Genomic DNA, 22,018 nt, shown 5'->3' with positions numbered 1-22,018 from the left:
TCTCGATTAATAGCAATAGCAATAGCAATAGCAGTGGACTTATATACCGCTTCATAGGGCTTTCAGCCCTCTCTAAGCGGTTTACAGAGAGTCAGCATATTGCCCCCAACAATCTGGGTCCTCATTTTACCCACCTCGGAAGGATGGAAGGCTGAGTCAACCCTGAGCCGGTGAGATTTGAATCGCTGAACTGCTGATCTAGCAGTAGCCTGCAGTGCTGCATTTAACCACTGCGCCACCTTGGCTCTTAAATCTTCACAAAAAGTTTTGTGCTGTTTGCAACATCCAAATCTATCACAAGATTTCTATCAAAAAGTTAGTGTTTACCCTTGGTTCATTAGATTTGTCTTTTTTTATACAAAAATACATTTGTCATGTTTATTAAACTTCCCCAAAACTTAACAAACTACAGACATGCAGCTAAAAATTCTTGATGGTAGAATTAGGAATTAATCAAATTATAAAGAAACATTAGGAAGTGAAAGCTTCTTAATTCTACCATTGTCAGGAGTTTTTAGCTGCATGCCTGTAGTTTGTTAGTTTTGCAAGGAAGCTGGGAAAGAGAGGGAAGTTTAATAATTTAATCAGTTCTAACTTTTAATGACTTGTTTCTGTATAGTTTGATTAATTCCTAGTTGATTTGGTGTTTAAAATATTATTTGAGATCTTTTCTTATGAATGGGATTATTCATAAGAATAGGTTAACTATAGAAGTTACCACTTTTGTTACTGCTTCCTCTAAGAGTTAAAGGAACTTTCCCTATTTGAAGGATTTCTTTGTTTCGATATTCTTAAACTGACATTGAACTTCCAATGTTGTCTGTGAAGAACTGATCAGTTCTGTAGATTACAGTTGCTGTTTAGATTCTGAATCAATTGTATCTATCAACCCTGAGCCATCTTTGGAGAGCCTTCAAGGTTGCCATAGCGAGGCCTGCTGGAGCTATGGGAAAGGAAGGTGGGAGTAGAGATAACTGAGGGGAATATGTAGCCAAAACAACATTATTTCTCCTGGGAACCAAGGACACTCTCACCAGCAGCTGGTGGGGCGTGGATGGGAGACATCCAGGATGGGGAGAGAGACCTGATTGGGGCATGTGATGGTTGTGTGTAACGTAGGGAAGAACATTGGATTTGAACCGGGGGAGGGAACCCCGGGAGTCTTCAGATTCAAGTTTTCACCAACTGTGCCAATTTGACATGCCTATTAAATCCCTGCCTTGGAGTTGTGGTTTTCTATGGGCTGTTACTTGGCACCCTGACATTATCTAGGTTCAGTCATTTGAAATTAGCATATCTTTGATTTTCCAACCTAAATCATTTTAGAAAACTAAAATTATTTGGATTTCTCAAACTAGATCATGCTGTCCTAATCCTATTAACACTCATTTTTATTAGCTAAACTTGTATCAAGTTCTTTGTGTTTATAATTAAACCACCTCCTTTGGGCACTTACACATGGCCTCTAAAAATAGTAAAATCCATAAAAAAAGCTTTTTCACTTTATTTGTATGTGTTGATCATTGAAATAGGATCTGATCTATACATTTCATTTGCAAAAGTTGGTTTAATCACACAAAATTCCTGTCTAGAAAAGGCTCTTCCCCTTGGCATTTCACAGCTAAACATAAAGATGCTTGTGTACAATGAAATATACCAGATTTTCACACCAAGGACTGATGTTGCACAAGGTAACCTAAATGTACTGAATGTTTTTCTTAATAATAGTTCCATAATGAATATAGCTGTGCCTGTTACAACATAACTGCCAAACAATTTAATAATTATTTTAAAATAATTTTGATTTAAATTATATATAAAAAACAAGAAATTATCTACTGTGTAATATTGAAAAAGCAGTATACTAGTTTTGTTTGCATAGCTATTTTTAAAAGTTCATTTATTAGTGCTGTACTCAGAGATATGTTTTCTAAAAATCTAGGTCAGTGATGACTAACCTTTTCCAGATTGAGTGCCCAAAGTATGCGTGAATGCATGTGTGCAGGCCCAAACCCCCAAAATTGGCCCCTGCCCCTGCACCACACCTCTCACATGTGCACATGCAGGCCCCCTGCACATGCCCCACACCCATGCATGTGTATGTGGGACCCTCCACATACTCCCCCCGCACATTTACGGCAGAGACCCAAAAGCCAGCTGGCTGGTGAGAGGTGCATGCGCATGCATAGCAGAGCTGAACTGGAGCAACAGCTTGCATGCCCACAGAGAGGCCATTGTGTGCCATCTCTGGCATGCATGCCATAGGCTTGCCGCACGGATCTAGGTAAACAAATAGGGGTCATACTCTGCTATAGATACACCGAGTAGAGTTGGGGTGACTGGATGGAGACAATCAATGCATAGAAAATTATCTGGCCATACTACTTTAATAATACATAACAAGTATGGTACATTATATATAAAAGCTTATATACTGGGCTTCTCCCTCTCCCTATCAAGTAAATAACTATAAATACACCGCACCAAACATGAAATCAGATGTCATAATTCTAGATTAATAAAATTTCTGTGACCTATAAAAACCTGTAGAATTCCATAGAGTGCCACCAAGTTACACAGTTTAATCTTAGCTGATAGTTATGAGGAATGGTAAGCTGCCAATCAAAGCATTCAAGCAAATTAAAAATGCTGCTAAATACACACATTTAAGCACTTTTTTCTGTTTTATGTCATGACTGTCTCTCTATCCTTAAGGACAAAGAAGCTCTTCTGTTAACCTTTGCCATTTTGTAGGAACAGGTTTCTACACAGTCTTCAAATAAGACAGCAGTATAATACCCACCCTTTAAAAATGAGTAGCCTTGCACATTTATATGTTAAGCACCGAAACAACCATACAACCTGCCCCTGTATGAGTCTGAATTTAGAACTACACATATTTTCCTCCTAATAGCTATTGATTGGGGGAAAATTGCCTGTTCTCCCTGTATTTTTCATGCATTATTTACTCTACTTACAAGAATGAAAATGAGGATTTGTGAAGTAAAATATCACTTTTCATATAAAAAGGAGAAAAAAAGATTCCACTGTAATGATTTTCAATATTCAGGTTAGTAAAAACTGAATTAAATCCAAACTTTTCATTTATATGAAAGTAAATATCCCCATGCTTGGCTCTTTCCTTCTGCAAGGGGCGGGGGAGAAGAATTCTGAGAGCTCTATTGTACCTTCAATGTATCTGAACAATATCAGATTTGGGAGGGTTTCAGTACAAGGATAGGGTCTGGCTTATGGCAGAAAGGAAACCTTTAATGCAGTGGTAGTCAACCTGGTCCCTACCGCCCACTAGTGGGCATTCCAGCTTTTATGGTGGGCGGTAGGGATTTGCTGTAACTCTGCTTTATAAATTTTATAAAGTAAAGATACTTCCCTACTTTATAAATCACTATTACTGTGGAACCGGTGGGCGGTTAGAAAATTTTACTACTAACAGAAATACAAAAGTGGGCGGTAGGTATAAAAAGGTTGACTATCCCTGCTCTAATGTACGTCTAGCCTGAGAACAAAAGACTGTCATTACTTTTTTGTGGCCCTGATAACTAGCCACCTTTAATAAAAGTTGGGTCATAGGTTGTCCCCACAACACAAGGACATTTGCAACTAGGTCAGTAATGGTATCCCCTTTTCTTTACTACCGGTTCAGTAGCTGGAGTGCCATGTCTGGGCATGTGCAGAACTTTCTGCGCATGCGCAGAAGGTCCGAGATGACGTCTGGGTGGGTGGGCGGAGCCTCACACTGCTGCCACTACCAGTTTGCCCGAACCAGTGCAAACTGGCAGAATACCACCTCTGAACTTGGTACTATTTCTGCACAAATACATGGAACAATAATAACAATTCTCTGAATCTAGACCATTGGTTTACAAAACCCCAGAAAAAGTACAAATGGTGTAGAAAAGTACAAAAAGTTTTTCCTTTCATAATACATAGAAAAAAGGGAAAGCAAGAAATCAGAGTTAATTAAAAAAATAAGTTATACATTTGGTGCTTTCAAAAGGGTGTGGCGGGGGAATTTAGTATACTTTTCTTTCCCCTCCTTCCTCTCTTTGTTGTGAGAAATTCATTCTTCATTTGATACCATTAAATGCAGGATGGTGTAAATTTTACTGTCGGTCTGTCATCTATCTATCTATCTATCTATCTATCTATCTATCTATCTATCTATCTATCTATCTATCTATATCCATCCATCCATCCATCCATCCATCCATCCATCCACCTACCTATCTACCGTACCTCAGGCAGACGAACATAAGAGGAGACACTAGAAGCCACAACCCTTTCTGGCTTGCTCAGGCAGCTTTACTGTTTCCATAGTAACCTCTATACTTGGCAAGGAGCCAGATTATTACAATTTGCCATGGTAGTAAAAAAGAAAAGGGGGATGGATAAAGAGGGGCAAACACTAAGCATTTTCAATGTCTTTAGTGTTAGCAAATTGATTTGAGATATGCACATTTTCTGGGGCTGGATGATTCAATCTTAATAGTGTCAAATGAAAACAAAGAAAGGCTCCTATTTAAGAACACATATTGTGTGAATTTCTAATCAGTATCTTTCAAGAAACAACTATGGGGTGAGGGGTTGATTTATTATTTTTGTGGATGCAAAAAAGCTCTTGGAAATGAGTAATGAAGGAGAGCCCCCGTAGGGAGGAAGCAAATATCAAAGGCAGGATTATTAGAAAAGAAAACAAATTCAGGAGAGAAGTGAGCTGCCAGTGCGACAATATGATGTGCAATTTTGGGGCTGCAAGATCTCAGTCAATATTTCTGTCAGTGGATGGTCCTTTTGGACCTAAACCGTCCCGTAGAGATGGTGAAAGTGAAGAGCACATCCTGCTGATCTCAGGGACACCGCAAAGTCCCGGATCGATCCAGGAAAAGCTCTTTTTTCTGAAGACAGAAACGCAGCCTTGAAACTGCTGAAGTTGGGAACCGAAAGAAAGTGGAAGAGAAAGTGTGTTGAATTGGTGAGGAAATTTTATTATTAGAAAAGAGATTACCCAAAGAAAATCATAGCTAAATTAAAATTGAAGACAGAAGAAAATAAGTGGCGAGATTAAGCTACATAAACTTAGTGTGTTATCTTTTTCTAATTTTTCTTTTTAGGGATGGAATTTCTGCAAATGTTTCCTATTTTTTAAATTGGATGGGTTAATTTTTCTTCTTCTACTTTTTCTTCTTTCATTTTTTTTATATACTTGTGGACTATATTTTTTTTTACAACGCTTGATTGGATTGCTTTTCTCTTAAGAATTTTTCTCCGTTAAGTTTGGAAATAAAGAGGGCTGTAACAGCAGAGGGGGAAAAAAGTAACACTGCCACTTTAAGGCTGGAGGCTTGGAAATATTGTTTTTTCTTTCTTCTCTTTGATCATTGGAGTTTACACTTCAATGCATTTCAGTTTGTTTATTGAGAGAAATAGTAGGAAGAGCACTAATTGTTTATACAGGTGCTCTTTGGGAGTTTATCAGTAGGTGGACTGGAGTGAAGACAAAGCCTTGAACTGGAAGATTATAATGAACTTGCATGAAATATAACAAAAAGCTTTTAAAGCTATACTGGCAGTGTTTATATGTTGGAAGAACAGCACAACATGAAAAAGAAACATTAATATTGCAAATGATTATGTTTGAAATTCAAAAAATACTATAAAATACTAATAACAGAGAAAATTGAGGAGAGAATGGAGAATGCAGAACAAAGATCAGCAAAAAGAGATGGGGAAATTGAGGACATTTATCAAATGGAAAAAGTTGAGGACAGAGTTCCAAAAATTGAAGGAAAAAAGGAGCAAAGAGATAAGAAAATTGTTGATACTGACAGTAAACTGAGCGTGGTTGGAAATAGCAAGAGTGGACTATGGAAAGGGGAGACAGATGGACTGGAACACTATCTCAGACCTCAAAGTACAGAAGAAAAGAGAGAAAATTTGATGGAAGAATTAAATTAAATAAAGAATTATTGATGATAACCAAAGATAAGTTGATGGAAGGAACAAATGGAGGGTTTCGAGTGTTCATAAAATATGCAATGAGCAACAAGGTGCAAAGAGAAGTCCATATAAGATCTATCAAGAAAAAAACCAAAATATTAATTCTACAAATGGCAGAAGATATAAAACTGCACTACTTTTGGAAAGACACAGGTTGATGTAATGAAAGTTTATAATAAAAATTAAGTCAAACTTAGTTAAATTTATACTATCATGTATAAAATGGTGTGAGAATAGTTATAGTGACATGAGTAATAATGATAACAATAATGATAAAATACATACATACATACATACATACATATGTGTGTGTGTGTAGTATTTGTGCTGATAAATAAATAAAGGCACAAATACTACACAAATGTAACAAAGGCAACAGTAAAATATTATAATACACACACACACACACACACACACACACACACTAGTTTGATGACATGAAATTTTATACAAACCGCAAATGAGGACTATGAGTGGAAGTTTAAAAGTCTTTGTTATTAAATATAACCAATTTTTATTTAGAATATGTTATAAAGATGTAAAGTCACTGGATGATTTTAGGAAGATTTAATGAAATGCCATTTTATAGTTTTATTTCAAATTTAGAATATTTCATACAAAAGGATGTGAAAGCAATTTAAAGTCAAACGCATGTTTAATAGTTATAACTTTTTATATAATACACTGTATATGGCAATGCTAATAATGTATACATATATATCAGATTGATAATTTGTGATTTTATATACAATTGAAATTGAAGACTATGGAAATGATGCACAAAAACTTGGTAACCAAATGACATGCTGTACACGATTGAAGAAGGTTCTATGTGTTGTGTGTTGTCTATGTTTGTCCAAAAAAGAAAAATATTCTTTTTTTTTTAAAGAGAGAGAAGGAAAAGGAACAAGAAATGATATTCAATTATTTTTGGGTTCGCGGAAATTCCACCCCAACAAAATATAAATTAAAAGCTGGAAGAGACAACTGAAGCAATAGAGAGGAGGAGAGGAAAGGAGAGGAAAAGGAGGGAAGGAAGAGAGAGGAGGGGAGAGGAAGATTGGAGAGGGAGAGGAGAGGAAGGGGAAGAGGTAGAGAGTAGTAGAGGAGAGGTAAGGTTAGAAGGAAGGGAAAGAAGGAAGGAAGTAGAGAAGGGAGGGAGGGAGAAAAGAAAGAGAAGAAGGTGGTGTCAAAACAGGCGAGGGATGGTAAACAAAGCAACCCAAATGGAATAGTATAACCCTATAAATGGAATGATAAATGTATAAGAACCATGATTGTAAAGGGGGGGAAAGAATGTGAATGTATACCTATAATTGTATATAGAGAACAAAAAATTAAAAAAAAATATTAAAAAAGAAAAGAAAACAAATTCAGACAGATTAAGACAGGGAAGAAATATTTGGAATTATTTTGACAGGAAAATGTCCACCTACTGTCAAGCTGCCTTCCAATTCTTCAATGAATGATCATAATGGTAATAAGTATGAGTCAGTTGCCAAGAATCTGAATTTTGATCACATGATTATAGGGTCAAAGGCAGGGGTGGGTTTCTCGCCCCGTTCCAACCGGATCGGTTGGAACGAGGCCGGCGGCGTCCTCGCGCACGCACGCGGCGCGCACGTGCGTATTAGCGTCTGCGCGATGCTCCAGCTGCTCCTGGAGGATCGCGCAGGCGTTCTGCGCATGCGTGGAAAGCGCGAAATTTAAAAAAACCGGGTAAGGAGCGGGCGCGGGTGTGCGGGCGCGCACGGGCGCGGGGGGGGGGCTTCGCCATTCCCGGAAGTTACTTACTTCCGGGTTCGGCGACCAACCGGATCGCAGGGAACGGTGCGAACCGGTTGAAACCCAGCCCTGGTCAAAGGTCATAACTATGAAAAATAGTCATGTCACTTTTTTCAGTGCCTTTGGAACTTTGAACACTAAATGAATTAAATGAACTGTTGTAAGTTGAGGACTACCTGTAATGTTTATATTTTAGTGTTAGTAAAAAAAAAAACTCCAAATGTTTTGCTTTCCTAAGAAATAAAGCTAAATAAATGATTTCCCCAATTATAAACATATCATTAAAGCCTCATCATTTTCTCTTTTTCCACTTTTCTTTTTCTTTATTTTTTATATTTCCCATTGTTTGTAATCTTTAATAAAATTATTGCAGAAAAACATTTAAAAAACACCTAATGTTATATCACTTCAACAATGGCTAATACTGTAAGCCTCTAGTGAGGCTCAGAAGAATGGGAAAAGTTGAGGGTAAAGGGGACATATATTTTGCTTCATTCCATGACCCGACACCCCTTATATCTATTAACATTAGTTTCATCACTCTAGTGGTGCATTCCGGATCCCAGTGACCCCACATTAATGCATGCAGTGTGCGCACACATGCACGCAGTATGCATCTTACCATCCAACGACGGATGCCTCCACGAGCCTCCGCAACTCTCTAGCTGCTCGGCTGAGTGTCGCATAGGCACTGTATGAGCAATGCACGTGTGCAGAAGCACCTTACCGATAGGTAATGAGCACGGGTGGGCAGGTGGGCCATCTGGAGCACCATACTAGAACAGTACCCAGTGCTTTGGGCAAGCTCCGGTATGCCAGTATAGGGTCGTACCACCTGCAACCCACCACTGCATCACTCCCCAAAATGGCCTTGGAAGAACAAACTCCAAGATCATGCCTTATTTCTGACCATTTGCTGCCAATATTTTCACTCCCATGCATTTCTTACAGAAGACCACAATATTGTCCCCTTGCAGGCTATTTCAAGTAAGGGAGTGAAGAACAGAAGCAGGGAGAGAGAGACAGTTTGCATAGTCTATTTCTTTTGAATTTTGGTATTTCCCAGGATGTCATGACCCCAAAAAAACCCAGAAGTCAAAAACTGATGCTATCCTTTGGAAAATCCATAATTTTAACAGGGAGAAGAGAAAGGTGACATTTCCAATAGAAGAAGCCAAAGGTGTATTATGCCATTACTCCCACTCTTTTCTTTTTCTCATTTTCAGCCTCAAGAGCCTGCTTGCAGGGGATTCTTAGGGTTGAACATCAACATTTAAGTTTTTGGCAACATCTTAAAGTTGCCAAGTTGAGAAGCACTGCTTTGAAGAATAAATTTCTGGTTAAGGAGTACTAAGTGGGGGAGAAATGAACAACTATAATAATGGAAAGGAGATAAAATTAAAATAAATCTTACTAGCTTTATCTAGCTTTATGTAATTCTATTTTATCTCTATCTGGAAGAAAAAAAATTCAAAAGCATTTCTTTGTTGGCTTAGTACACAATGTTGAATCATGTGCTGAAGTATGTGATATCCAGAACATAAAACAACCAAATGTACCCACTCTATCACTGCTGGCCTTATGCAGGATCTGTTCTCATCAAAGGTCAAAACAGAACTTTCCCCCTCCTCCACCTTGTTATTAATGCCCTTCTTCCTACTTTCACTTTATGGGGACCAAAATGTTGGGTAAGGAACTTCCTCTACGGCATCTACAAGTAGCTCTTTTGTAATTTTGCTTTCAGGTGAGGACACATTTATTGGCTAGTGAAAGATGGTGATCTGGTTTCTATAGTTATGTATCTGATCCTGGTGGCCCAGTGCCAAAGTCAAAAGAAAATTATTAATGCTTAAAATTTACATTTTGGAGAAGGGAGCTGAATGAACATACTATTTTCTAAGCCCTGATACATTTGTAGTTAGGGAATGGGTTTTCAATTCAAAGCATGTGGTTTGAATGTCAATTCTAACTTTTTCTTTTTTAAAATAAAAATTAAACATTGAAAATGAACCAAAAAAACCAACCTGTGAGCAAGCTGGTTTTAATAAAATCCTGATGCTCAAACCTCAGAATCTCTTTCACAGCACCCAGAATAGTTTTAATTTTCTCCCTCTAAAAAACAACCACTAAGGATCACTGAATTACTCTTGATTTCTTCCTCCACTTTATTCCCAATAGCACACATATAAACATATAATTACTTTTTCTTGTAACAAATTCATTCTTATTTAACATTTACTTCCCAAAAGCACATGGTTGTTCACAATAAAAGTAAATCATGCATAAAATAAGAACCAATAACTTTTCCATATGATAGAACAACCATTCCGTATATTACTCTATATTCATTACTCTATATTCAGCTGTGTATTTTTTCCCTTTATTGCAAGTGACTCTAAGCAAAAATATTTCAAAATTATGTTTTAGATAGCAAAAGTATTATAAACAGAATTTATTCCATATTATGCCACTTAGGTAAAAGTCACCCGCTCATATCTCAGAAGATATCATATTTCTCCCATGTTTTAAGGATTAGCACAGTTCTGGAACTTTAATTGTTGCAATGAAATTGTTTAACAATCAAAATTTTAATTGCAAATTAAGCAGTAAGACAAAGACAAATCAGCATGTGAGTACCTTGATCTTTCTCTTCCTGTACCTCATTTGGAGAAAAGAAGCAATAGAAGAACAGGAAAAATTTACAGTTCAGAGGGAAATCATTAGGGCTTATATTTTACCAATAAAAGTCATAGCAAATTATACATCAAAGAATTATTGTATCTTTAAATTATATCTCCTGCATTTGTTTTATAAATGATATTGTAGGGTGTGTGTGTCTCGGTTTGTGTGTGTGTGCGAATTCCAAATTCCTAAGTAAGGAAAGGTGTCTCTCTCTCTCTCTCTCTCTCTCTCTCTCTCTCTCTCTCTCTCTCTCTCTCTCTCTCTCTCTCTCTCTCTCTCTCTCTCTCTCTGTAATCGATCTAATAAAAATTAATTTGATTTTTCAAACTTAAAAAAATTATTAATGGTAACATTAAACCTTTATGTTAATTCTAAAAAACTAATTTTATTTTAAAAGACACCCATGGCAGTCAAAGTTTGCAAAAGTTCCTTATGAATTTAAACATTGTGTTACCTCTATGGAATGTACTTTTGATAAATTTATCAAATTTGCATTCCCCCCCCCCTTAGTTCCAAGCATCATTAATATCTCTGGGAACGAAGGCAGAAGGTTATTGACCCAAGACCTCCAGTGAGTTTTATGATAAAGCAGAGATTTAAGATTGGTTTCCTGCCCCCAGCACAATGATTTAAGTATAAAACAGCACTTGAGAGAAGAAGGGGTAATATCTCAATTTTTCTTATCAGTGGAAAGTGGAAATTCATTGATTCTCCATGGATGCACACAGAAGGGCTGAGCTGCAAGGCATGTTGAAATACAAAATAGGCAATCAGTTCATAGCAAAGGGTGATGCAAAAATTATATGTGCAATAAATAATTGAATTATTTAGGTTATCAATTCAGAAATACTTTCTTTCCAGATTTTTCAATGATTTCAACAATTGCAGTGTTTCTAATAGTTCTTCAAAATTCAGGGAGATTCTCAGAAATGTATTGAAAATAGCCCATGTTTAATTGTGCGGCACAGTTAAACTACAAGTTGACCTCAGAAAATGTTTTATAATATTTTATTCTATGTCATAAAGATTTATAATAATTTTATGTCATAAAATGTTTGATAAAATTTGTCATTTCAATTACATGGGAGACATGGGCCCTGGATTTTGAACACATTCTGTAAATTAGCCCATTCAAGGTATCTTGATTCAAAAAGTGTTGCCCTATGAGGCACTATTTTGTCTAGCTAAGGATTTCAAACATTAGCAACATATAGATACATGGCGATACATGGATGCAAAGCTTTATGTCCTGCATCCCAATGTTTGGGATACATAATACAATATTTGCATTGTGCTGCCCTACAAATGCTCATTTAGCACATATTTTTAGCCAGCATGTTATGCAAATCTAATCCAGATTGTTAATTGATGGTTCAGTCTGTTAAATAGGTTTGTATTTTAAAAAGGCCTTATAAACTTTTTTTTTAATTCCCCAAAACTGCAATACATGAAATGGTTTAAACTAAAGTTTTCATCAGTTGCTGGAGTTGTAGTCCTAGGCAATAAACTAATGAAAATTGCTATAAAGAATCTTCATCTATCAACTAAGGCATAACATAAAGAAAGGTATGCAGAAAAAAATGAAGGATTTGGCCAAGTAAAGGATAAAGGAACAGTATAGATGGGTTACTACATAGATTAAAATAGGAAGGTGTCTCACAAAAACTTTGCTAGAAATTGTAAGATTCACTTTTCCTCCCATAAATGCATAGATTGGAAAATAAAGATTTCTTATATCCTCAGCCTATCAATTTGATATGCAGTAGTTTTCAAATATATTTTAACCAACCCAGGCCCAACTTTCAGGCCACAATTGAAGAGCTCAAACAATTTTCCCCTCTAGACATAGTAATGACCTGTAAAGAGAACATACCCCCCCCCAAAGTTCTTTCTTGCAAGGAAATCCCACTCAGCAGTCCTGTTGACTTCCCTTGACTGTTTACTTCAGAATAAATTTGTCTAAAATTATCCTGCCTTTAAACCTAGTGGATAAATGTTTTGGCTAATAAAGAGGTTGGGATTGTGACCACCACCTTTAGCATTTGCATGTCAAAAATTTTTGCCTTTAAAGAACAAAATCACAGCTATGGGCTGCACTTCCTACCAGGCAATCAAAGAAAGCCAGGGTACACTTCTTCCTTCCTAGTAGACCAATTAGGCAGGGGGGGAAAACAGGCCAGGGGTTTGAGCACAATACACACAATACTTAAGGGGCAATTTAATGAATGTCTACTCAGAGGCAAGTTGCCTTTTGATCTCAAAGCAGTCTCCAAAGAGGCATGGGTAGGAAGGAAACCATAGAAAAGGACAGCTCTCTCTTTGTGCATTTTAAGCACAGCTTGAAAGTATGCTTCAAAGATGAAATATTTTAGACTTTGTCAGATGATGAAATGAAGATGGTACTGAACTACAATCATCCCCCCTTTGAATGAAGGGTACCCTTGTGGAAGAAAGTCATGGAGCCCTAGAGGTTGAAAAGCAGATGGGTTCAGTACTAGTCCCTGCATTGGTCTTGGAAACTGCAGGTTATTAGAAATGCTACTGCTCACAACATGCTTGTTTTCCTGAAACATGTTATAGGTTCATCTCATTACTTTTGCTTCTAGTATTTGCTAAATATATTGCTGTTCATTTCGTGACCCGTCAAAACCGCAGAGGACAAAATCGCGCTCGACGAAAGCGCGCATTTGACGTCATCACAGCGCGACGAAAAAAATTAAAAATTGAAATAAAATTAAAATTAAAGCAAGCCGATTCACATAAGGGTTAGGTTTAGGGTTAGGGTTAGGGTTAGGTTAAGGGTTAGGTTTAGAGCGTTAGGGTTACGTTTAGCGTTAGGTTAAGGGTTAGCGTTAGGTTTAGGGTTAGGTTAAGGGTTACGTTTAGGGTTAGATTTAGGGTTAGGTTTAGGGTTAGGTTTGGGGGGGTTAGGGTAAGGTTTTCGCTTTATTTTTACATTTTTCGATCACAGCACGATGTTTTCGTCGCGCTGTGATGACGTCAAATGCGTGCTTTCGTCGAGCGCGATTTTGTCCTCCGCGGTTTTGTGGTGGAACCGTTCATTTGAGTTGAAAAAGAATGACTGGCACTCCACTGGCTGAGGATGGAGCAAAACCTGGGCTTCCCCATCTTAGACCCACATCTTGACCTCTTCCACCCACAGAAACTGATTGCAGTGCAGTGCCCATATTCATATTCATTTCATCATCATGCAAAATCTAAACTTCTTCCTTCCTAAAACAGTCTTTCAAACTGTGTTTAATTCTTTATTCCTTATCAACAAATCAATCATGTTGGTATCTAAAATTACTTTTCTACAGCAGAAGGGAACTTACTTGATTGATACTCTGCTTCCAGTAATTTTTCTTCTTTTTTATTTCACAAGAACCACCTTGTGAAATAGGTTGGGTTGAAAAAGAGTGACTGACACACCCACACCTATCCCACTGGCTGAGTGTGGAGCAAAACCTGGATTTCCCCATCCTATACCAACAACTTGACCTCTTTCCCACACAAAGATTCTCTCCCCGCTTTGAATTCACTGGGATTTACTTACAGATAAGGGTGATATTAATTCCCAGGATTAATGTAAAATCAATACAATTTTTGTTAATCTATGTATTTTGCAAATTGATCTTAATTGCTGTTCTGGAATAACTACTGAAATGGGATAGAACTTTTTACAGAAAATATATAGAAAATAAATATTAGAAATTTAGACACTTAAGACTGAAAGAGAAATAGCCCAATACTGAAAACAGAGTTAAGATTAAATTTTAGATAGGTGGGCAGGGGACTAGAAAGTGACAAAGTATTTTGAGTCAGTTAGCCAGGAGTTTCACCCCACACATCTGTTTTGAAAAAGGCATAACCTTCCCCCTGCTCCTACAAAGGATTTTGGCTGAGGAATCCATAGATGTCATCTTTCTTGATGGGGTTAGTTTCCAACTGTTGTGCTGCTGTATTCAATGTGTACCCTCTTTATTAACTATGTGTAAGAATATACTCTCTAGCTTGGCTCCACAGAAGAACATTCACATTGTCAACAACATGGAGTTACATGAACAGTCAACCCCTTCATGGGGAAAGCTCCCTTCTGCATGCCCAGAGACGAAGAGGGAGACGCTGCCTTTTAAAACAAAAACAGTGTTGGAATCCATTCCGTGTGTGTGTGTGTGTGTGTGTGTAGGGCAGTTTCTGCTGTCTGAAACACACATACACAGGGATGCAAAGACATCGCACCAGAAACATCTTTCCGGCCTAAACGGCCAGGACTCACTATGCAGCCTCATGTAACATGAACTATGTGAGCCAGCTACTCCCACACCTGCCCTTTCCCCTCCCAATGCCATGCAGCTGTAACTTTCTATTCCCCCTTTGCCCACCCTTTGCCATGATGTGATTTTCTATTGGTTTATGTGTAGAATGCTGTGATTAGCCCTGTCAGATGAAGAGGAAAAGTCTTTTTGACAAAAATAAAATAAAAAAGTAGGAGATGTTGTAATATAGTTCCTTGTGTAGGTGTGTGTCCTCCATGGCCTAGTTCATACTAGGGCTTGCAGAGTCACGCTGAACCACACAGGAGAAAACAAACTCCTAGAACGCCATAACATCCCGATAGTGCATAACATAACATTCTGATATGTGCCCTACCATTGACGTCCAGGATTTAACCATATATAGACTGAGCAGTGGATTAGAAATTGTACTTTTACAGGCTGTTTTTACTCACATGCTATTGCTCCTCCTGCCTTTGTCCTATCTCAATAAAAGGGGCTCTCAGACCCCCAATCTGGGTCGTCGCTCGATCCCGAGAAAGGTCGTGTCCTGTCTTTTCTCAACATTGGCCTCATGTACGAACCACGGGAACGTTACATTAATTAACAGAACCTTCCCATTGTCAGCTTGGAATTTTTTTCCAAATTGATGAGATCAGAAAATATTTCTCCCACCTATGGGTTGTGTTGTGATTTTTAAAAAAAACAACAGATCCTTCCCCATTCTCCCAGCTACTATAAGACATCCTCTATCTTCTACAAAGAAAAAAAAGTTAGTTTAACAACAGAAATAACAACATCCTGGGCTCAAAACAAAACAAAGAATGTTTCAGATTTTAGGAACTGATTCAAAGAATAATAAAAGCAACTTTCTGTGCAAGACAATTGAACTAGAATTCATATGGAGATTCAACCTCATTCTTTGTGGATTAAACAAAATTTGAAGTATCTTATCACACAAAATATGCTCAGGATACAAGGATACCTGTTCTTATATCTTATTACTGCTTGTTTAAAGTCACTCTTTTTTCTTTTACTATTTACTTTTATTTATTTTACAATTTCTTTCCCCCTCAACATGCATGTGCACCTATGCATATACACACATGCAGGCGCGCACATGCGCACACACAGGCATTCACTTACCCACCAGAGGAGTTCTATGTATATGTAATACCAAGCTTTCCAGATTAGACTTTGAGGTTTGATTAAAATATTGTAAGCTGCCAGAGGTACATTAAGAGACAATTAATATTTTCAGGTTGCTACAAAATTATACCCATTACTAACATCCTGAAACTTTTTCCCAATTTTATTTTTAATAAATATTTATTTATTTGAAGAAGACAGATTAAGATTACTCTAACAAGCCAGCAAGATCAGTAAGCAGCTGTGAATGATGTGCATAGTTCAGCTACCTGGAAGGCTTAGACTGGGGAAGGTTTGTACCTACCCAGCCACAGCCAGCTTCTCAAGAAAATGAACTGAAGCTAACCCAGCATGCAGCTCATTGGTAGCGCTTTACCTTCTTGGATTTGGAGTTATTTTCATCCATTTCTTGGTTCAATTTGTATCTTCCACAAACACCTTGCCAAACTAGTTCTCATTTAAAAATTACAACTATAAAGGTTCCATCAACTGCTTCAAAAAGCCTTCTTAAATATGCAGCCAAATCCATACTTGCAAATAAAGGTGCACTGGATTTTTTTTCTTCAGTCTGAAGAAACCAAAATAAAATAAAAAAGTTGCTGTTGCTGTTTCCCTACCTGACCTTTTTACTCAGAAATAAACTCCCAGGGGGCTGATTCTGAGTAGGCAGAGATTGCAGTATGATAATGGTAACCAATGTAACTTGACCCTGTGTCCTGGAAGTGAAAAGCACCTCCCTTGTCTTTTCCAACCAGAGGCAAACTTGCTTCATCTTGTTTCCAATCTGGCTGGAGATGGAGTCCCCTATCAAGTTAAAGAAGACTACCTGCAGGAAAGGGTGGGCTCCCAAGATCCATTCACGCCTTCTGGTGTCGAGTACTGCTTTTGTTGTTGGGTATTGGTTTCACTGAATGCCTCAATGAATTTGTTTGGGTATCTCTGAGTTATGCTTCCTCTGTTCAAACATGCACTTTTGCCCAGGTTGGACTAAACAATGTATGTCCTCTCACAACCGAATGTGGAATGCAGAGATTTTCCCTCCTTCCAGGAGAAAATGTTTTGTTAGAACAGAATTCAATCTAGAACTTGGAAATGCCACAGAGAATTCGCAGGGTTCCCAGTTTGCATCACTTTCAGCACCCAAAAAGTGAACAGGTCTGTCCTTATTGAAAGGCAGAGAAGTTCCTTTCCCAGTACAATATTGTTGACAAGAAAAAAAAATGGTGGTGCTTCACAGTCCAGTCAACAAACTTCAGAGTTTCCATTCTCTTTTTAAAAATATGGTAACCAAGTTCAGCACCAGGTGGTGAAAAAGCATTTGCTTTCGACCTAGTCAAGTCTGAGATCTTCAGCCCAAGATGGTGCACATTGTCTCACACACAAACAAGCACGCACTCTGCCATATACATCTCTCCCCAATATCCTTGCACTGCACCCATTTCTAAAAGAGCCCATTAACTAAAAAGTAATTCATTGGATGTGTATCCTGAGAAACCAGTGGTGGCAATTCCGAATTTAAATAGCATTGCCCCTCTGCCTTAACTCACCTGAAAAGCTGTCGGATTGAAAGGCGAAGTCCTCAAAACCAGCACCAAACATACGACCCACACCCGTCCCTGGAAGCGAAAGTTTAATAGGGCGAGACGAGTGGGGAAGAACCATCTGGGCTGGTTCCGGGGCAAGGGGAGGCTGCAGGAAAGTTGGCGCTCTCCAAGCGTTTGGTCTTCTGCCTCTGCAGTCTTCACCAGGGAGATGGAAGCGGCAGCCTAGCCTGTTTCAAGGCACCCGGCTGCTCGGCCCTGCCACCCTGATACTGTGGACGTTTTTCAAAGAAGAGAAGAGACCTCAGGTGGCTGAACCGCCTCTACCAAGAATTCCATTTGGTTGAAAAAAATCACCGTTATTTCCTCCAGGGGTGGGGGAAAAAAAGATTTGAAAGGGAAAAGAGAGAGACGGAGTTACTTACCGGAGTTCCGATTCCTGGAGCTTAGTGGGCGTCTCCTGTAGAATTGTGTACCTCGCCACGACACAGACACACCCAGCGGCGAGATGGGGGGTGTCTGACACCAACATGGCCCCCTCCAAGAGGCTGGCGGGTCCTTCTTTCTCGGACGCCCCCTCCCCAGTGACTTGCAGCCAAAAGGCCATTAGCGGAAACCCTTTGAGGGGGAGAAGGAGCAGCTGTTCTTTCTCCCTGCGTGGGATTCATTGCCTGACCCCGAGTACCGCATTCCTTCCGCAAGCTTCTGATACCGAGTAGTGTGGTGCCCATTCTCTTCTACTTCTAGAGATGCCCATCCCCTATTTTCTATTTCTCCCAGCCAAGTGGGAAGTATAGAATCGGACGACCAACGCGTCAGGAGAAGATTGACCCACGGCTGGGATCAATCAGGTCCATTTAGCCTGGCGTCCGCGCCGCCTCCAATCAAACGAGGCTAGGTGTATTGGCGGGAGAAGACTAAACGCTGAAGCGCCTCCGACTTTAGCCGGTGGAGAGACTTCTACTCTGATTGATCCTTGCGTTCCTCAGTGGGTGGACGGACTTCTCGATCATGAAGCCCCTCATCCAGAGCATACATGATTACAATCTTTTCCGCAATATGTGCATTGCGCGCCGCAAAGCCACGGCTATGTTAGCCTCTACCTCATTTATTCCTCTGGAAGAATTCAATTCAGCCTTGCCGAGTTTGGTGCCTTCCAATGGCCACGCAACCTTGGATTTATGGACGAAGTAGCCCAACACATTTGGAGGATATCAGATTGGAGGAAGCTGATTTAAACAGCCTATTGTCTCCTGGAGAGAGCGCATCCTGAGTGGGCTTAGCAGCGTCACTTCCTCAATCAAATCTAGAACTACCTCTTTCTCCATCTCCCCCAAACCACTCTACAAGGCAAACACTTACACTCTGTGTGTGTGTGCGCGCGCGCGCGCGTGTGTTCCATAGCTGAATCCATTTATGTTCATGAACTGTTTGACCTTGTGGTGGGTGGGAGAGGGGGAAACGGAGCAGGAAAAGAGGTACCCCAATAACAAACGAATACATTATCTATCAACCTGGAGCACTAGCTCCTTCTACTTTTCTCCCACAGCTTTGATACAGCAGCTTCAGCGGTGGAATCCAATCCAAGACCTGATGAAAATCCCAAGAAACAGATACTTTATCTTAAAGGCAATAGGAGCAGCAAAAACTTCTAGGGTTGGGAGTGTTGAACAAACCTGTTCTTCAAGGGGAATGGTAACAAAGACATAAGAACATGGGTTCATCTTCATTAAACACAGAACTTTGGACTGTGATTTATTTATGGAATTTTTTAATTTCTGGAGAAACGGCTTTCTACAGAGAAGGATTTCTAAAAAGACTTTCTAGAAAGGAAGAAAGACTTCCTTTCAAAATTAAGGCAAAAAGACTAGGTAAAACTTTTTCCCTCGGAAGTTAAAAAAAAAGTCGATTTGCACCCCAGATTCAAGGACATTCACTCCAAATAATTGAATGACGACGTTGCGGACAAGTAATTCCTTGATTAATTCTAAATTTTAAAAAAACCCTAAAGAAAATGTGAAAAATGGTAACCATTATTCTATCCATGGAAAAAAATGGGTGCCTATGCTTCCTTCCAATGCAAGAAATGCAGTTATTTTTGTTGAATACTAGAAAACAAGATCTATGTCTGCTCCTTAAGTTAACTTGTTGCAACAAACAAAATGTTTCTATAATAAAGCAGAAATTACCACTTTAGCCACACACACACACAGACACACACAAAGGCCTGACTCCAAGACAGGAAAGTGAATTTTGTGAAGAGGAATGAATAATCCACATTCAGGAAGGTAAATTATTTCTGTTCCCACATCTCTGTTAATATTACTTCTGTTTCTCCTTCCGGAATTTCCTTGTGGTGGGATATACCAGGATTCACATCCATTTCTGGCCCTGAGAGCGAGCGCGGTCGTAGCCTAAACAACATCTGGAGAGAAGGGGGGGAGCGAAGGACAACAGCGCGCGGCGCCCTTGAAAAATTTCCACTCGCCCCTCCCTCACTGAACCAGATCTCCTTCATTCCTTCCAGCCGATCTTTCAGGCAGGGACGAGGGGAGGGGGAGAATGTTTCTCTCTGTCCCTACTTTTCATCCTATCTTCAGGCGGCAAATCTCGCGACCGTAAAGGCCAACCCTTATTCTGCCTTCTCCAGCTTCTTTCACGCGCCTTCTCCATAAAATCCCCAGGAAGTTTCCTTCATCCCCATTTACCACCACCCCGAAAAGCGTGTTCCCACGTGATTTAGGAATGACAGACACACACCCCTTTCTCGCCCCAGTCTAGATTTTCCAGATCAGACTTTAACCCGCTGCGGCCCGAGGTGAAAGAAAGGCAGGCAGGCAGGCAGGCAGGCAGGCAGGCATATCACAAAATCTTTCTGCTTCAACGCAAAGCGAAATATTACATTCTTCCTTCTCCCTTCCTTCCCCAATTTTCTCGACGTAGTGCGCCATATTGTGGTTGTAGCCCCCCCCTCCCGTTTATGAAATCCAACTCACCCAGGCAATTCCAAGAGCTGCGGAATACACGCTTCCCCCAGCTATGGAGATGGTTTAAGATTAAGTGATCCGGAGGACATGAGTTTTGGAAACCAGTCTTTTTAAAAGAGTTGATAACATTTCCCCTTATTCCCCCTCCTCGTAAATAAACGCACACACATAGACACAGAAACACACACATACACACAGAGACGTCACTCGGGCCTAGGACAAACTGCATGCATACTTGCTCGCCTGACATTCGGATCTCGCAAGCTGCCCCTCTCTTCTTGCGAGAGAGGAGAGATCCCTGGTCGAGCCTCTGATTCGAGTTTGCCGACTACATGCTCCTGCCTGTCAAGGCTTGGTCCCAGTCCATCGGGCTTCCTAGCCCCCAGTGCTTTGTTCCGCTCTGTAGCAAGCGAGCTCAGTTCCAGCTGCTCCGGCTCTCTTGACGGAAAGGCCTCTCGAGTTCAAAGGCTTTGAAAGCCCCCAGCTGCTGCCCAAAGGCACCAGCGAGAGAAAACCGGAGCTACCTCCCTGCGCCCTAGCTGCAAAGCCGGGCGGGGGGGAGGCGGCGAGGGGATAGGGCTCCTAGGATTCCAAGATCAGGAAATCCGAAGATTTGGGAAATCTTCCGCAGCATCCCTCCCAGCAATGAATAAGACCCCCGCCGACAACCACCGCCGCCGCCGCCGCAACAACAAAGAAAGCCGAGAAGGGCTGACAAATTTAGAGAGAGAGAGAGAGAGAGAGATCGGCCATTTTGAAAGGAACGCCGTGAAGTGAGGAGGGGGAAAGGAAGAAAACGGCGAACAGGAGCGACGGAGTGACAAAGAGAGAAGCGAAGGGGAAGAGGAAGGGCACCGCCCGGGGCCAGCGAAAGCTCTCCCGGGTGAAAGGGGGACTGGTTTGGGAGCGGAAAGTGTTCAAGCCCTACCTGATCGCGGATCCTTTCTAGGGGCGCACCGAAGCAGCAAAATACGGGACGGAAGAAAGGAGAGAGAGTGGAAGGGAAGCACACCCCTCGTCCCGTTTATACTGCTTACTCTCCAATTTAAATATATGCATATGCATATAACAGCCTCCAAGCAGAGGTTCTGGGAGCAATCGCCCCTCCTCCTGCGGCTGAACTACGAGAGGGAAAGCAGGGGAATCAACAAAAGGTCCTCCCCTGTCCTCTGGACAGCAAGCCCCGCCCCCTTTGTAGCCACGTGATTTCATTCCTTAGGGTGTTTGCCAACGAGCCAAGTCCCTTTAAAAAAACAATAAATAGAAGCGGCGGCGAATGGCAGGAGAGGAATCAACGGGTCTCCTCCGTCTCTCCACCTCCAAACAAGACAAAAAGCAGCTCAACAGTCCAAATCCCCCAAGCTACATCCAGAGTACAGAGGCGTCAAGGCGTCAATTATCTCTGCCCAGCTGAAACAAAACCGAACCGGAACGAGCAGCTATATAGCTCAGCTGTACCGGGGAAGAAACAAAAGCCGCGGCTTTGGTGCGCCCTTCCCTTCCCCTCTCCTCTCGTCACTTCGCCGGGTCAAACCCTTGAGTCAAGCTGAAGAAAAGACGTGCCTGCGAAGGCAAGGAA

General features: G+C 40.3%; 1 protein-coding gene across 3 annotated transcripts in view; it reads right to left on the bottom strand.

Moving 5' to 3' along the window:
* Positions 1 to 21,588, bottom strand: part of PCGF2 (polycomb group ring finger 2) — a 56,228-nt gene extending 34,640 nt beyond the window's left edge. The window contains exon 1 of one of the 3 annotated variants that reach the window (XM_087713256.1): positions 21,368 to 21,588. Coding sequence is in view for 2 of the 3 variants with exons in the window: in XM_087713255.1 (XP_087569381.1) it covers positions 20,675 to 20,689 (15 nt within the window). In the remaining variant the exon portion in view is untranslated. Of the gene's footprint in view, positions 1 to 20,674; positions 21,016 to 21,367 lie in introns of those variants that run through there. The other 2 variants (XM_087713255.1, XM_014058247.2) reach the window with 2 other exon arrangements.
* Between the last annotated feature and the right edge of the window lie 430 nt (positions 21,589 to 22,018).

This window comes from Thamnophis sirtalis, unplaced genomic scaffold, assembly GCF_051295495.1.
Source record: "Thamnophis sirtalis isolate CommonGarterSnake01/CBP01778 unplaced genomic scaffold, rThaSir2_p1.2 scaffold_4, whole genome shotgun sequence".
Classification (NCBI taxonomy): Eukaryota; Metazoa; Chordata; class Lepidosauria; order Squamata; family Natricidae; genus Thamnophis; species Thamnophis sirtalis.
This window is presented reverse-complemented; position numbering and strand designations above follow the sequence as displayed.